Raw genomic sequence first — 15,987 nt, 5'->3', positions numbered from 1 at the left:
TTTATTTTCTTCCCCAGGTTAGTGACTTTGGAGAACAGCCCATGTGTTACACAAGAATTGCTTCGCATTTTTCAGAACATGTCACCACTTCTTGGTATGTCTTAAAATCTTAACTGAGTTTTTATGTGACCACAACTTAGAAGTATTTTTCCTGACTTTATAGTTATACCTTCCATTTTTTAAAGTTTCATATATTGACAAACAGTAGTGTTTTTATAGAAATATATATATATATTAAAGTAATTCCCATTGATTTAAAGAAAAATGTAAAATAACATTGCTTTATGGAAAAAATTCAATATAAATGAAGGTATAAACTAATTACAAGTTGAGCTTGAGCTTTGCCTGAAGAACTTTGCTTGCTGACTGCTCTGTATGCTGCTTGAGGAATATATTCTGAAACTGCTTCTCTATACCATGGTTTTACTCAACTCACTTTTCGGTTTTTCATTTTTATAGTTTGTGCTGTAAGTTATTCAGGCCGAGCTTTGTGCATACTTCTGTCTCACCTAAGGAGGCACTGAAGTCAGTGTCACACACACTGTCTGCTGACGCATTGCTTACAGATTAGCTAGATATTCCGACACTAATGTGCATATAGTTTCTGTCATTCACACATGGCCTCATGCATGCTGTACAGCTGTCCTTGGAGCTGTTATTCCCTCAGAACTAAGCAGTTTCAAAACATCACATTTGACTCTTGACTCTGAGGAATCTAGGTACTTATTTTTTCAGTCTTTTGGAGAGATAAGTAGATGCTTTCTCCAGTATCAACATTTATTTTGATAGTAATTAATAATAGTAAATTTGTACCTTTTTGTTGAAGAGTAGGTACTATTCTAAGTATATAATTGTATTAATTTTTGTTGTTGTTGGTGGGGGATGTTGAAGCAGAACCTTGAACTCATCGGTTTGGCACAGTCTCCCACTGACATACATCCCTAGCCTGAAATCTCTTAAAAATAATACTTTGATTATAAAGTCGTCTTAGTAAGGGAGTTTACCAATTCAGTTGCACACCTAAATTCATGGCATATTTAATTATACATATTTATATTTATTAATTATACACAGGACAGTTTACTGAACCTTTATTTTTAAAAAATGAGTTTTTAATTATTTTGGTGTATGTGTGTGGTGTGTGCTTGTGTGTACTGATGTGTGTACCTGTACATGCACCTGTGGAGGCTGGAGGTCTATAACAGGTGTCTTCCTCTGTTACTCTTGGCTTTATTTATTCGTGTGTGTATAAATGAGTATGTATTGGCATGCATGTGTGGGATCCATGTTCCGATGTGTGCATGCAGGCCAGAAGAGGGTGTCAGATTCCTTGGCTCTGGAGTCACAGGCGTTTGCAAGATGTTCTGCTTTATGGTATGGGTGCTGGGACCTGAGCTCTGGTTCTTGTGAGTGAGTAGGACATGCCTACGCCATCTTGTTAGTACTTTTATTTTTTGTGTGAGATAGGTACTGTTACTCAGGCCAGAGCTCACTGATCAGCTAGACTGGCTGGCCAGCAAGTCTCTGAAATCCTCGCTGCGCTGCCTCCCCAACACAGATTAAACATTCATTGGCATGTTTAGCTTTTTATCGGGGTGTGTGGATCCAGACTTAGGTCTTCATGTTTGTACAGTAGTCTGTTTACTTACTAAGCTATCTTTCCAGTTCTGAAATTCCATTAAGAGTAACCAAAAAACATCTTTAACTGCTTTATTGAAACTTTGTTTTATATTGTCCTTAGAGAATATCTAGGTAGAAAATAACCAAATGTGGACCCCCTGCTGAGAATTAACTTACACTGAGAAATCTTTTTAGAAGTCAAAGTTCTAGTTCTAGTTCAGAAAAGTAGAGCTACTTTGAAAACTTCAGTGGATGTGAACTGACACAGAGCTTTGGTTAATTAAAGTAGAAACTCTTAGTGGGTAGAAGACTGTGATGGCTAGATAGTGCCATCTGCCATTCACATTTCTTCTGAAATTCCTTTTTCCCACTCTAATCCTCCCTTATCCTTTTTTTAAATTCCCTTACCTCATTCCTCCTCAGAACTCTCAATCAATAAACACGAGTCTATTTTTCAATAAATAGCCCTTTGCTGTTTTTCTCTGTAAGATGCACGCATTCCCAAAGGCAGTGTCAGTAGTTACATACTCCTGATTTCTGAGGAAAAAAAAAAAAAACTTGTCTTTTAGTCACTGTAGGGAACGAAAGGAAGTGTGCTGTCCACTTCCCTTTATCCTCGGGTGAAGGGCTTCTTTAGCTTGACTCTGTGACTTGGGAGTCTTATGTAGTGCCAGTCTGGCCAGTCCCTATGCTGCCTCATTGACCTACGAGTGAAAACGTCAGTCAGACCTGTTATCCTAAACTATCTCCTGAACAGGATGAAGCCTTTTCATATGATGGCTTTGTGTAGTGCTCTCCCCGCTAAGAATTGAACATGATTGGCCTCTGTATACTTTTCTTTGTAAACCAGGAAACTAGGATTGGACTATAAATTTGGCTTGAAATGAAAAATCAGATCATATGGCTTCCTAGTTTTGTTCTGAATGAAAAAAAGAGGGAAGAAATACTTTTCCAATTGTTTTTACTAGTGAAAGATATAGCATTGTTACAGGGTTTGCCAGTTTTAGATAATGACCTACTTATAAATACCGACTAGATTATAGTCAGAAACATTTATGAAAAGAAGTATGTATGTTAGTTTAGTTTTTCTTTTAGCTCAGGCTGGCATTGAACTAAGGCTAGTCCTCCTGACTCAACTTCTTGACTACTAGAATTATAATTGTGTGCCACTATCCTTGTTAAAACTTAGTTTTTCATTTTCACTTGTTTGTAGAAATTTTTGTTTTTCTGATGGTAAAACATTATCAATCCTGTCTGATCTTCTATCCTAGAGCTTCCATCCAGCTGCCTTGCAAACGGTAAGCTGCATGCTTGCTGCTACAGGAGCCATAAAAAGTCAAAATCAAATTAGTAATCATGGTTAAAATCAAACTCAAGTGCTTCATGTTGCTATAGCAACTTTAACTAAAATGAACCATCACTTCACTTATATTTTGAACAGCTAGTTAATTTGCTCTTTTAAAAAATAATTATTGTTTTGGCAGAACTTAGTTCAGAGAATCTCAGAACCTGCTTTAAGATCATCAATGGCTATATCTTTTTATCATCAACAGAATTTTTACAGGTATGTTGGAATAGTTTTTGCATTATTAATAATTATATATATAATTTTTGTTTTTTGTGGTATCAGAAGGTACCTTTTCAAAGTTCAAATTTTGTTTGTTACTTTAGGGGGGTAAAAATTCTGTTTCCTTATAAGTATTCCCCACTGCAGATTAGCATCCAGTTGCACTGTTACTGAACACAGAAATTACACTATATACATAAACACATACTCATAAATCAGTGCATCAGTAAAGTTATTTGCTATAATCTTTCTTCATTATTCCTAAGAGGGGTGTTAACTGAAATTGTTTGCTTAGATCGTTAGCATAAATTTCCAAGTAGAATAAAAGGCTAAAAAGCCTTTCATTTATATTTCAGCTGTGTTCTTACACACATACTGACCTTTGCTTGGATTTTAGACGTATGCAGTAGGTCTGTGCCAGTCCTTTTGTGAGCTGCTGCCAGAGATCACTACAGAAGGTCAAGTCCAAGTGCTCAAGGTACTGCCATCTTCAGATGATTGCTGTGTTGTTGGTAGGGCTGGAACTGAGTGAGCGGTTGGAAAGCAGAGGAACTCATGCACTTCTAGAAAGTATTCAGTTTGCCCCAATTCTCTGTACCAAAGGCATCAAATTTGAATGTGTGCTCAAATCACCTGGAGATTTTGCTAAAATGGAGTTTTGATTTCTAATTTCATCTCTTTGGAATAATGTCCATCCTAAATTTTCATTGGATAACAATGAATTAAAAGCTTTTTTGACAATTTGTCCTAAAACTGGCAACATGTGATGCATCTTAGCCTTTTAATTGTCATTTTGATAATGCTTTAGGTATTGAACCTGTGTACTTACACATAGGCTAGTGAGCTACACCTCTGTCCATGGCAGCTTGCCTCCTAGTCTCCATATGATAAGCAGGGATAATTACCACTTTTCTATTGAGGACAGGCCTTTCAGTTTGTTAGTCTGCATTCAGTGTTATCTTTAGATAGCTTTAACTTTAGTTAGCCTTGAAGTTAGAGTAGCAAATTTATTGGGATTATGTATAACTATGAACAAATAGCTTGTAAATTATATGTATTATCTTTTTATTACTATCTTTATCAAGGAAATGCTATAACATGAATTTAATAACTTATGTAAACATAAGCATATAACCATATTAAAATATATCATGATATGTATTGATACTTTATATAGTTTGAAAGACATAGCTGTTAAAGTTCTAATTTCTTTTTTTTAAGATTTATTTATTTATTATATATACAGTATTCTGCCTACATATATCCTATAGGCCAGGAGAGGGCACCAGATCTCATTACAGATGGTTGTGAGCCACCATGTGGTTGCTGGGAATTGAACTCAGGACCTCTGGAAGAGCACTCAGTGCTCTTAACCTCTGAGCCACCTCTCCAGCCCCAAGTTCTAATTTCTTTCTTTCTTTTTTCTTTTCTTTTCTTTTCTTTTCTTTTCTTTTCTTTTCTTTTCTTTTCTCTTCTCTTCTCTTCTCTTCTCTTCTCTTCTCTTCTCTTCTCTTTTCTTTCTGCTTTTTCTTTTTCTTTTTTTCTTTTTAAGACAAGGTTGCTCTGTAGCTTTGGTGCCTGTCCTGGAACTAGCTCTTGTAGACCAGGCTGGCCTCAAACTCACAGAGATCCACCTGCTTCTGCCTCCCGAGAAAGTTCTAATTTCTTAACTCTATTTTCTGTCAAATAAGAGAATTAAATTCTGGTTAAACAAAGTCTTACTGTCTTTTTCCTTTTTCTCCCTTCCTTTCTTTCTTTCTTTCTTTTTTTTTTTGGTTGTTGTTTTGTTTTTTTAAATTATTAGCTTTTAAATAGGGTTCACTAGGTAGTTTTGGCTGTCCTGGAATTTACTGTGTAGATCAGGCTGGCTTCAAATTCAGAGATCCACCTGCCTCTGCCTCCTGAGTGCTGGGATTAAAGGCATGTGCCACTACACCTATCTAAGTCCTACTCTCTGAACAATTACGTTTATAGTGTAAAAACCACAGCATTGTCTTAGATCTTCAAGGTAGATTTTTCTGCCAGTGAACTCATTATAAAAATGTTTCTTTCCTATTAACTAATACATAGTGCTACAAATCTAACAAAACCATTTATCTCTTTGAGTGTAGTATCTGTTCTTTGGTGACTACATACATATAAATTCTAGGTATTTGTGTGTGTGTATGTGCATGTGTTTGGTTTGACTTAAATTTGGTATATTTGGAATTATTGTTGATATATTCATTTACCCTGTGGGTTAGGAATTAGAAATTTTCTGAAAGCGGTTGACAGTAAATGCTTTTGTCTGTGAACTGTTTAGTTGTTATCTCAAGTATTCATTACTGATATTGGTTGTGAGTTATCACAATTAGAGAAAATTGTCATGTTATCCTGATACTATCTATGTACTTTAAAGTCTTTCATCTACTAGATACCTCTGTTAATCTGTAAGTTTCTGCATTACCCACAGGTCAGAATTCCTATGTGTAGATGGATATTTTTCTCTGTCCTGCTTGTCCCACCGGACCAGTTTTTCTCTGCCCACCAGGTCCCCACAGCCGCTTATGAAATCACCACTCTGAGGCTTAACAACAGTTACAATTGTTTGGCCAGTGGGTCAGGGTTCTTACTGGCTAGCTCTCTCTTAGAAATTAACCCATTTCTAGTAGTCTCTGTGATCGTGGCTTACCAATGATTCCCTGGCATCTTGCTTCCTTGGCAGCTACATGGTGTCTCCCAGACTCTGACTTCTCGCTCTCCCTGTCTTTGTTTTGATTTCCCGCCTATGTATATTCTGCCTGGCCACTGGCTAAAACAGCTTTATTCATCAACCAATAAGAGAAACGCATAGTCACAGCATACAGAAGGACATTGTACATCAAATATTTGCTTTATTTTCTCTGATTTTAAAGGCAATGTATTGATGCTTTTTACATTAAAGATTTAGAGGATTTATATCAATCACACTGGTTCACTTTGCCTGTGTCTTAGCTTCTCACCCGATCTGCTGCTTAGAAGGCTCTTTACTATACTCTGGGCTTGGTTCTTTTGTTGTTGTTGTTGTTTTGTACATATGTACATAAGTGTATGTGTGTGTGTTGTATGTGTGTTGGGGATAGGCTTGTCAGAGGACAACTTGCTTGAATTGGTTTGTGTCTTCTACCATGTGAATCCAGTACATTTAACTATCTCTGAAAACACCTTTACTTGCCAAGTCATTTTGCAAGCCCATGAAATGAATTTTAGCAACCCGTAGTTATATAGTACTTATATTCAAAACTGTGTTAATTCTACTCACTATATTCTAAGTGCTTAAGAAGAAAAAGCTTCTCTCTCACATTTAAGGATTTTCCAGGTCATAATTGAATTGAAAGCATTTTTGTTTGTTTTTGTTTTTAATTTTTAAGTAAAGCTCTTTTTGCAATATTAGTAGTAAAGTAACTGTTGAACGCTGACTTATGAATTATTTTTTATGAGCACTGTAAAATTTCAATAAGAAAGATTTCAGGGAGTTCTAAGAATATTATTTTCTTATTGCTTGCATGACCAGTAGCTAGATTAGAGTATTGGCCTCATTACCTCACCGCAGTTACTGTCTTCATACTTTCTGCCTGTAAAATGAGGATAGCTGTTTCAATTTTCTAGGGTCGGTCAGAGGATTATTTGAGAGAGAGAGAGAGAGAGAGAGAGAGAGAGAGAGAGAGAGAGAGAGAGAGAGAGCACACTTAAAATGGTGCCTAGCATGTAAATAAACTAATAAAAATGGTAGCTATTTTTATCTAGTTACAAAGCTGTCTCATTTTGTAGTTAGTCTTTGTGAAAAAAAAAGCAGTCAAGTTTATCTATATTTGTAGATTAATTTTATTTAGTTGTTAGATCTCTAGCTGTAGAAAAATAAACCAAACCAAATGTTCTTCCTACATGATTTCTTCTAAATAAGTGTTTATTGAAAATAAGCCTTTGAGAGCCTAGTTGAAATGGCTGATCAAGGTAATAGCCCTTGCTACCAAATCCGATGACCTAAATTGGATCCCGAGAACCCACATAGAGGAGGAAGAGAACCCACTCTCTAAAATTGTCCTCTCACTTCCACATATGCATTGTTGCATGCGTGTACACACAATAAGTAACGAAATAATAGATGAAACAAAAAGCAAAAATTAAAAAGCAATCTACTAAGTGAATTTGCCTTTTAAGGTAAGGCTAGTAATATAGCAAAAACAAATATTATTGACAATTGTGTATCTAACTGGTTCTTTAAAATTAATTGTGTTTGGTTATTGTTTTAAAAAATAACATAATCTTTAAAAAATTGTTATGAAGAGTTCTAAACATAAATACTACACACTTGCTTCATAATTTTAGTAGCAAATCTATTTTTCATTGTGCTTAAAAATGGAAAAAGTAATGTCATCTATCTACTTCTTTTGTACTTTTTTTGTTGAATGAATCAATGGAGATAGTTATCTAAATATAGTAAAAATTTTATAACATTTTATACAAAGTATAGATTAAAACAATTCACTGTCAGCAGTAGATCCTAATACATTGTAAATACTTCAGTTATATATTGAGGACTTGATAATGTGTGATTAAGACAATTAAAAAAATACATTGCTATAGTTGACCCTTTGTTTTGAAGTCACAGAAGTGAAGTGATTTAATAAATGAATGTTAAGTACTAGGAATATGCTACTTAGCACAGATAAATCTCTTGAGCTTTTGATATAAAATGGTTTGTTTATTCTATACCTGCATTTGTAGTCTGAGAGAACTCTTGGAGTGTTCTCTCTCTCTCTCTCTCTCTCTCTCTCTCTCTCTCTCTCTCTCTTCCCCTCCATCTCCCATCCCCCCCCCCATTGTAAAGGATCTCTTTATGTATACTTTGGCATATAAGCCAATCTGGCCTTGAACTCAAGGAGATCCTCTTACCTCTGCCTCTCAAGTGCAGGACTTAAAGGTGTGTGCCACCATATTTGGCTAGGTTCTATTTCTTTATATAGCATGCTGTATAACAATCTTAATATATTTTTAGCTAAATGTCACCATTAGACTAATTTCTAATAATGTTTGCAAGTAGCTTCTTTGTTCTTTGAAGCAGAAAGTTAAAAATTTAAGAAAATTGGACAGAAGGACCAGTATTACGAGTCAGTTATTTAGAGCAAAGGTAGACTTTACTCTTTTACTCAGTACAGATTAGCTATATGGGCACAGTAGTATTCTAAAAATAATCAGATTGAAATTTTTAGCACTAGTTTGAGATGTGTTTGTACAAGTGTACCGTTTTGAATTTATATATCTTGTTTTTCAAAACCATACCCATATGCATTATTCAACCAACTTCCTTTACTTCATTGTGATAAGGCTTATGATGAATTAACTGTTTTAGTTTTTTCCAATTTTTTGGTGTTTTAAATGAACTATTCTGTAATAATAGATGACAACACCATTTATGATGTCCTACATATCTCTAAGCACATAGCAAGTAGTGTGCATTTATTCTTCATGTAAACATGATGATAGTGCTGTTGTTTTTTCTATTTTTGCAGACAAAAAAATAAATAACAGAGTTAAATAAATGGTTTGTCCAAAGTCAGACAGCTAGTAGATATTCGAGTCAGAATATAGACATTCTTATGTTAAGAGCCACATTCTTAGCAATTTTTTGTTAAGTGTGGTGCTAGATCAAGACTTTTTTTAGGATGAAGTTAAAAACCTGCATTTTTGGTTTAAAATCAATCTGTTGAAGGTATATGATGAAAATAAGTAGATTAAAAACTGAAGTGCAGCAAGTTCTATTTGTATTGGCATAGTGCTGACTAAAAACACAGTCAGATGATTGAAGGCATGTTCAACCATGTGGTGAAATACTTTGCCAGTCTTAAATGAAGAAAACCTTCATAGCTCTACAGTGATTTTATTTTTTTGAGAATATAAATCAGTAAATAGTCTAGAGGGGTTCTTTTTTTTTTTCCGTTTAAAGGGTGAAAGAAAACCGGAAATGAAGTAGTGAACCAAATTAATAACATTAGTTATCAAGCAGGAGTAAGAAAAGAGTTTAGAGCAGTGTAGATGTTTTACATGATTTAACGTAATAAAAGGGCTAATCCCCAGTATTGTGAAAACACAGTAAAAATAATAGATCAAAATTTAAAAGTTAGTAAAAACTTTTAAGAGGAAGTGTATGTATTTATTGTGATATTGTGGCAATCACCTAAGAATATATCAAGTAACTTGATATACAGTAAGTGTAGTGGACTATAACATAAAAGCCAGAAGAAAAAGAGCAATCAAATTGACATTTGTAATGCCACTGCTTTTAATAATACTGCTATTATCATTTTAAAATTTAAAAATTTGAGACTCTATCCATATATGTAGATATATGTGGTAGAAACAAGGTTATTAAGTAATTGTAATTTTTATTACAAGAAATATAGAATTGTTTTCTGTGATTTCCCATGTGTATCTAAAATTCAGCATGTCAAAACAGAACTCATTGTCATTGTTATTCTTGATACCACAGTTCTGTTCAAACACAGGGCTGGGAAAAATGTAAGAATTGTGTATTTTGATCAACTTCTTTTTATGTTACCAGTTCCCCTTTTAAACCTTTCTTGTGACTACCTTAAAGTTAGATGCTGACATTTTTTCTACGTAGTATTTGTTGTTTTATTTTTGCAACAGAGTCTCACTATGAGCCCTAGCTGACCTGAAACTGGCTGTGTAGAGCAGACTGATATTGAACTCAGAGAGCTGCCTGTCTCTATATCCCGAGTGCTGGGATTAAAGGTGTGCACCAGCATACCCAGCCCTCTGTAGAATACTTCAGGACCATTGCTTCTCTACCTGTGCTTCTGAATCTTTTGACTTCAATGACTTTTCCCTGAGTATTTGTTGCTTCTTTGTTCAATATTGGCTATAATTTATATGAAGACACTGTATAAATGATAGTGTTAGATTGTATTTAACATATGTTAATGTTTTTTATGGATGCATCATAATCATCTAAACACATACAGGGATAATTGTTAAAACTATGAGATTTCCCATTCTGTTTGTTTTCCAAAAACAAAGATGCAGTGATTCCTGTGAGTTCTTTAAGTTAACTTTAATATGCATATTACAGGATTTTATTTAGTCAGCTAGACAGACAAGGCTCCTTTAAAAAGCCTTAACCAATGGGACAGATTGTGAGGCCACTGGCAGTGGGACCAGGATTTATCTCTACTGCTTGTATTGGCTTTTTGGAACCCATTCTTTTTGGAGGGAGGGAGGGGGGGCCTTGGTCCTTCCTCAAAGCAATGTGCCTTACCCTCTATGATGAGTGGATGCAGGGGGGCTAATGGAGGGAACTGGAGGAGGGATTGGAAATTGGGATTAGTATGTAAAATGAAAAGAGATGGCTTTTAAAAGAATAAAATATAAAATATAAAATAAGAAAGGCTATAGCCACACCGTTGCCAGATAATTCTTCTAATTTAGGCTTACATAGGGATAACCACTGGTGTTTCTTGTAGCTGATTAGTTTATTTATCTCTTCATATTTGCAGACAATAATTTTGAACAATTCCCTCATGAGTTATTTTATTTTATTGTTTGGAAAGAGCTTTTATGGCATTAATATCCACCATGAACTTCTCAGGCCACTCTTTGTTTTTATTGCTTTATAAATAATACCATTCAAAATTTCCACTTCCTCCCCTCCTCCCATTTCCCTGCTGTTTCCCCACTCATCCTGCCCTCTCCCCCCAGTCCTAAGAGATGGCAGGGTACTGTGCCCTGTGGGAAGTCCAAGGCCCTCCCTGCTCCACCCAGGCTTAGGAAGGTGTGCATCCAAATAGACTAAGATCTCAAAAAGCCAGTACATGCAGTAGAGACAATGAGTGCCATTATCATTGGCTTCTCAGTCAGCCCCCATTGCCAGCCACATTTAGAGAGTCCAGTTTGATCCCAAGCTCATCCAGTCCCAGTCCAGCTGGCTTTGGTCACCTCCCATTAGACCAGGCACACTGCCTCAGCAGGTGGACCAACCCCTCGCGGTCCTGACTTCCTTGATCATAGTCTCCCTCCTTCTGCTCTTCAACTGGATCTTGGGAGCTCAGTCCAGTGCTCCCATGTGGGTCTCTGTCTCTATCTCCATCTGTCGCCGACAGACAAAGGTTCTAGGGTGATATTCAAGATAGTCGTCAGTCTGACTACTACTGGACAGGGCCAGTTCAGGTACCCTCTCCTCTACTGCCCAAGGACCAACCTGGGGACATCCCCATGGGCACCTGGGAACCCCTCTAGAGCCAGGCCTCTTGCCAACCCTAAAATGTCTCCCTTGATTAAGATATCTTCTTCCCTGCTTCCATATCTGCCCTTCCTCCATCTCAACCATCCCACTCCCCCAATCTCTCCCCAATTCTCCTCTTCTCCCTTCTCTTTCCCCCTTTCCCCTTCCCCCCACCCCACCCTACTCCCATGCGTCCAACTTTTGTCTGACGATCTTGTCTGCTTCCAATTTCCAAGAGGATCTATATATGCTTTTCTTTGGGTTCACCTTATTATTTGGCTTCTCTAGGATTGTGAACTATAGGCTCAATGTCCTTTGTTTATAGCTATAATCCACTAATGAGTGAGTCCATATCATATTCATCTTTTTGGGTCTGAATTATCTCACTCACGATAATGTTTTCTACTTCCATCCATTTGCATGTCAAATTCAAAATGTCATTTTTTTTTTTTTACCGCCGAGTAGTATTTTAATATGTAGATGTGCCACACTTTCTTTATCCATTCTTCCATTGAGGGGCATCAAGGTTGTTTCCAGGTTCTGGCTATTACAAATAATGTTGCTGTGAACATAGTTGAACAAATGCTTTTGTAGTATGATTGGTCATCTCTTTGGTATATTCCCAAGAGTGGTATTGCTGGATTCTGAGGTAGGTTGACTCCCAATTTTCTAAGAAACCGCCACACTGATTTCCAAAGTAGTTGCACAAGTTTGCATTTCCACCAGCAATGGATGAGTGTTCTCCTTAGGCCACACCCTCTCCAGCATAGATTATCAATGGTGGTTTTGATTTTAGCCATTCTGACAGGTGTAAGATGGTATCTCAGAGTTACTTGATTTGCATTTCCCTGATCGCTAAGGAGGTTAAGTATCTTTTGGCCATTTGAACTTCTTCTGTTAAGAATTCTCTATTCAGTTCAGTACCCTATTTTTTTAATTGGGTTATTTAGAATTTTAATGTCTAGTTTTTTGAGTTCTTTATATATTTTGGAGGTTGGATCTTTGTCTGATGTGGGGTTGGTGAAGATCTTCTCATTCAGTAGGTTGTCTTTTTGTCTTAATGATTGTGTCCTTTGCTTTACAGAAGCTTCTCAGTTTCAGGAAGTTCCATTTATTCATTGTTGCTCTTATTGTCTGTACTACTGGGGTTATATGTAGAAAGTGGTCTCCTGTGCCCATGTATTGCAGGCTACTTCCCACTTTCTCTTCTATCAGGTTCAGTGTGGTCAGATTTATATTGAGGTCTTTAATCCATTTCGAATTGACTTTTGTGCATGGTGATAGGTACGGATCTATTTTCATTCTTCTACAGGTTGACGTCCAGTTACACCAGCACCATTTTTTAAAGATGCTTTCTTTCTTCCATTGTATAATTTTAGCTCCTTAGTCAAAAATCAGGTGTTCATAGGTTTGTGGATTAATATCCAGGTCTTCAGTTTGATTCTATTGGTCAACATCTGTTTTTATGCCAATACCAAGCTGTTTTCGAAACTGTAGCTCTGTAATAAGGTTTGAAATCAGGGATGGTAATGCCTCTGGAAGTTCCTTTATTGTATAGGATTGTTTTGGCTATCCTGGGTTTTATGTCTTTCCATATAAAGTTGATTCTTGTTCTCTCAAGGTCTGTGAAGAATTTTGTTGGGATTTTGATGGGGATTGCATTGAATCTATAGATTGCCTTTGGTAGTGTTGACATTTTTACTATGTTGATCCTACCAATCTAAGAGCATGGGAGATCCTTCCACTTTCTGGTATCCTCTTCAATTTCTTTCTTTAAAGCCTTAAAGTTCTTGTCAACTGGATCTTTCACTTCCTTGGTTAGTGTAACTCCAAGATACTTTATGCTATTTGTGGCTGTCATGAAAGGTGGGTGATATTTTTCTGATTTCTACTCCACTTCTTTATCCTTTGTGTATAGGAGGGCAACTGATATTTTGGAGTTGATCTTGTATCCTGCCACATCACTGAAGGTATTTATCAGCTGTATGAGTTCTCTGGTAGAGTTTTTGGGTTACCTATGTACACTATCATATCATCTGCAAATAACGAAAGTTTGACTTCTTCCTTTCCAACTGAAATCCCTTGATCTCCTTATGTTGTCTTATTTCTATTGCTAGAACTTCAAGCACTATATTGAAGAAATATGGTGAGAGTGGACAGCCGTGTCTTGTTCCTGATTTTAGTGGAATGGCTTTGAGTTTCTCTCCATTTAATTTGATGTGAGCTGTCGGCTTGCTGTATATTGACTTTATTATATTTAGATATGATCCTTGTATCCTTAATGTCTCCAAGACCTTTATCATAAAGGGGTGTTGAATTTTGTCAAATGCTTTTTCGGCATCTAATGAAATGATCATATTTTTTTTTTCAGTTTATTTATATGATGGATTACATTGATAGATTTTTGTATCTCTGGGATGAAGCCTACTTGATCATAATGGATGATTTTTTTTTTTGTTGTTGTTGTGTTCTTGGATTCGGTTTGCCAGTATTTTATTGAGAATTTTTGCATCGATGTTCATGAGTGAGGTTGTTCTGTAATTCTCTTTCTTGGTTGAGTCTTTGTGTGATTTTGGTATCAAGGTAACTGTAGCTTCATAAAAAGAATTTGACAATGACTCTTCTGTTTCTATTATGTGAAATACATTAAGGAGTATAGGTATTAGCTCTTCTTGGAAGTTCTGGTAGATTTCTGCATTAAAATCATCTGGTCCTGGACTTTTTTTGGTTGGGAGGTTTTTTTATGACGCTTCTATTTCTTTGCGACTTATTGGTCTATTTAAATTCTTCACCTGGTCTTGATTTAATTTTAGTATATGGTACTTATCTAAAAAAATATGTCCATTTCTTTTACATTTTCCAATTTTTTGGCATACAGGCTTTTGTAGTATGACCTAATGATTCTCTGAATTTCCTCAGTGTCTGTTGTTATGGCCCCCTTTTCATTTCTGATCTTGTCAATTTGAGTGTTCTCTCTCTGCCTTTTGATTAGTTTGGATAGGGGCTTGTCAATCTTGTTGATTTTTCTCAAAGGACCAGCTCTTTGGTTTCATTGATTCTTTGGATTCTTTTCTATGTTTCAATTTTGTTGATTTCAGCCCTCAGTTTGATTATTTCCAGTCTTCTACTCCTCCTTGGTGAGTCTGCCCTTCTTCCTAGGGTCTTCAGATGTCATGTTAAGTCAGTCTCTAATGTGGACTTTCTCTGTTTTCTTTATGTGGGCACTTAGTGCTATGAACTTTCCTCTTAGCACTACTTTCATAGTGTCCCAAAAGTTTGAGTATGTTGTGTCTTTATTTTTGTTGTATTCAAGGAAGTCTTTAAGTTCTCTATTTCTTCCTTGACCCAGGGGTGGTTCAGTAGTTGACTGTTCAGTTTTCATGAGTTTGTAGGCTTTCTGGTGGTGGAATTGTTGTTAAATTCTAACTTTATTCCATGGTGATCTGATAAGACATAGGTGGTTAGTACAATTTATTTGTATCTGGATGCTTGCTTTGATACCAAGTAAGTATGTGTGTGATCAATTTTCTAGAAGGTTCCATTAGATGCTGAGAAGAAGGTATATTTTTTCCTGTTTGGTGGAATGTTCTATAGATGTCTGTTAAGTCTATTTGATTAGTTACATATGTTAGTTCTCTTATTTCTCTGTTAAGTTTCTGTCTGGTTTACCTGTCCATTGGTGAGAGAGGAGTGTTTAAATCTCCTACTATTAGTGTGTGGAGTTTGATGTGTGATTTGAGTTCTGGTGATGTTTCTTTTACATATGTGGGTGCTTTTATATTAGGGGCGTAGATATTCAGGATTGAGACTTCATCCTGATGAATTGTTCCTGTTATGAGTATAAGGTGTCCTTCTCTATCTCTTCTGAGTGATTTTAGTTTGAAATCAATTTTGTTAGATATTAATATAGTCACACCCGCTTGTTTCTTATGTTTGTTTGATTGGAAAACCAACAAAATCAACAGCAGAATGTTGGATCCTTTTTATAGGTGATTGGGATGGGGTAAATAAAGAAAGCCAGTAGTCAGGACTATGCCCCGCTGGATGGCCAGAAAAGTTTAGGGATTTGATGGGGGCCTGGACTCCGTTCCCGGGACTGTCCGGTTTTGCAGCCAATCACTTACCTCTCTGGATGGATTTCCTCAGGGCAGCAGCAGGGCTTCTTGCTGGGCTCCAAGGACCTTGCAGACAAAAGGGCGGCCTTGGGAGGAGGCAGGGTGGTGTGGAACATAGAAGCAGCAGGGTCAGGAGCACTCACCACTGGCTTCCCAGACCCTCAGCCCTGAAGCAGAGTGAGTTGGGGAATACAAGGGACCTGCAGGTGGAAAGAGTGCTTGGGGGCTAGATGGGATGGGGTAAATAAAGAAAGCTAGTAGCCTGGAAGACACTCCGCTGGATGGCCAGAAAAGTTTAGGGAATTGGAGGAGGCCTGGACTCCGTTCCCCGGGCAGCCACTCACTCACCACACCAGATGGATCTCCTCAGTACAGGAGCAGGGCCTCTTCCCCTCATGAGTTATTAATGATAGAATATATTTATG

At 36.7% G+C, this 15,987-nt stretch overlaps 1 protein-coding gene across 7 annotated transcripts in view; it reads left to right on the top strand.

Moving 5' to 3' along the window:
* Ipo11 (importin 11) overlaps positions 1–15,987 on the top strand; it is a 172,799-nt gene that overhangs the window by 90,438 nt on the left and 66,374 nt on the right. For 6 of the 7 annotated variants that reach the window (XM_085676742.2, XM_048442968.3, XM_085676743.2 and 3 more), the window contains 4 exons: positions 18–94; positions 2,892–2,918; positions 3,105–3,184; positions 3,585–3,665. In XM_085676742.2, coding sequence (XP_085532868.2) covers positions 18–94; positions 2,892–2,918; positions 3,105–3,184; positions 3,585–3,665 — 265 coding nt within the window. The remainder of the gene's footprint in view (positions 1–17; positions 95–2,891; positions 2,919–3,104; positions 3,185–3,584; positions 3,666–15,987) is intronic. The other variant, XM_087896878.1, reaches the window with a different exon arrangement.

Source organism: Myodes glareolus, chromosome 15, assembly GCF_982192425.1.
Source record: "Myodes glareolus chromosome 15, mMyoGla1.1, whole genome shotgun sequence".
Taxonomy (NCBI): Eukaryota; Metazoa; Chordata; class Mammalia; order Rodentia; family Cricetidae; genus Myodes; species Myodes glareolus.
The sequence above is the reverse complement of the archived record's forward strand: the minus strand, read 5'-3'. Positions and strand labels throughout refer to the sequence as shown.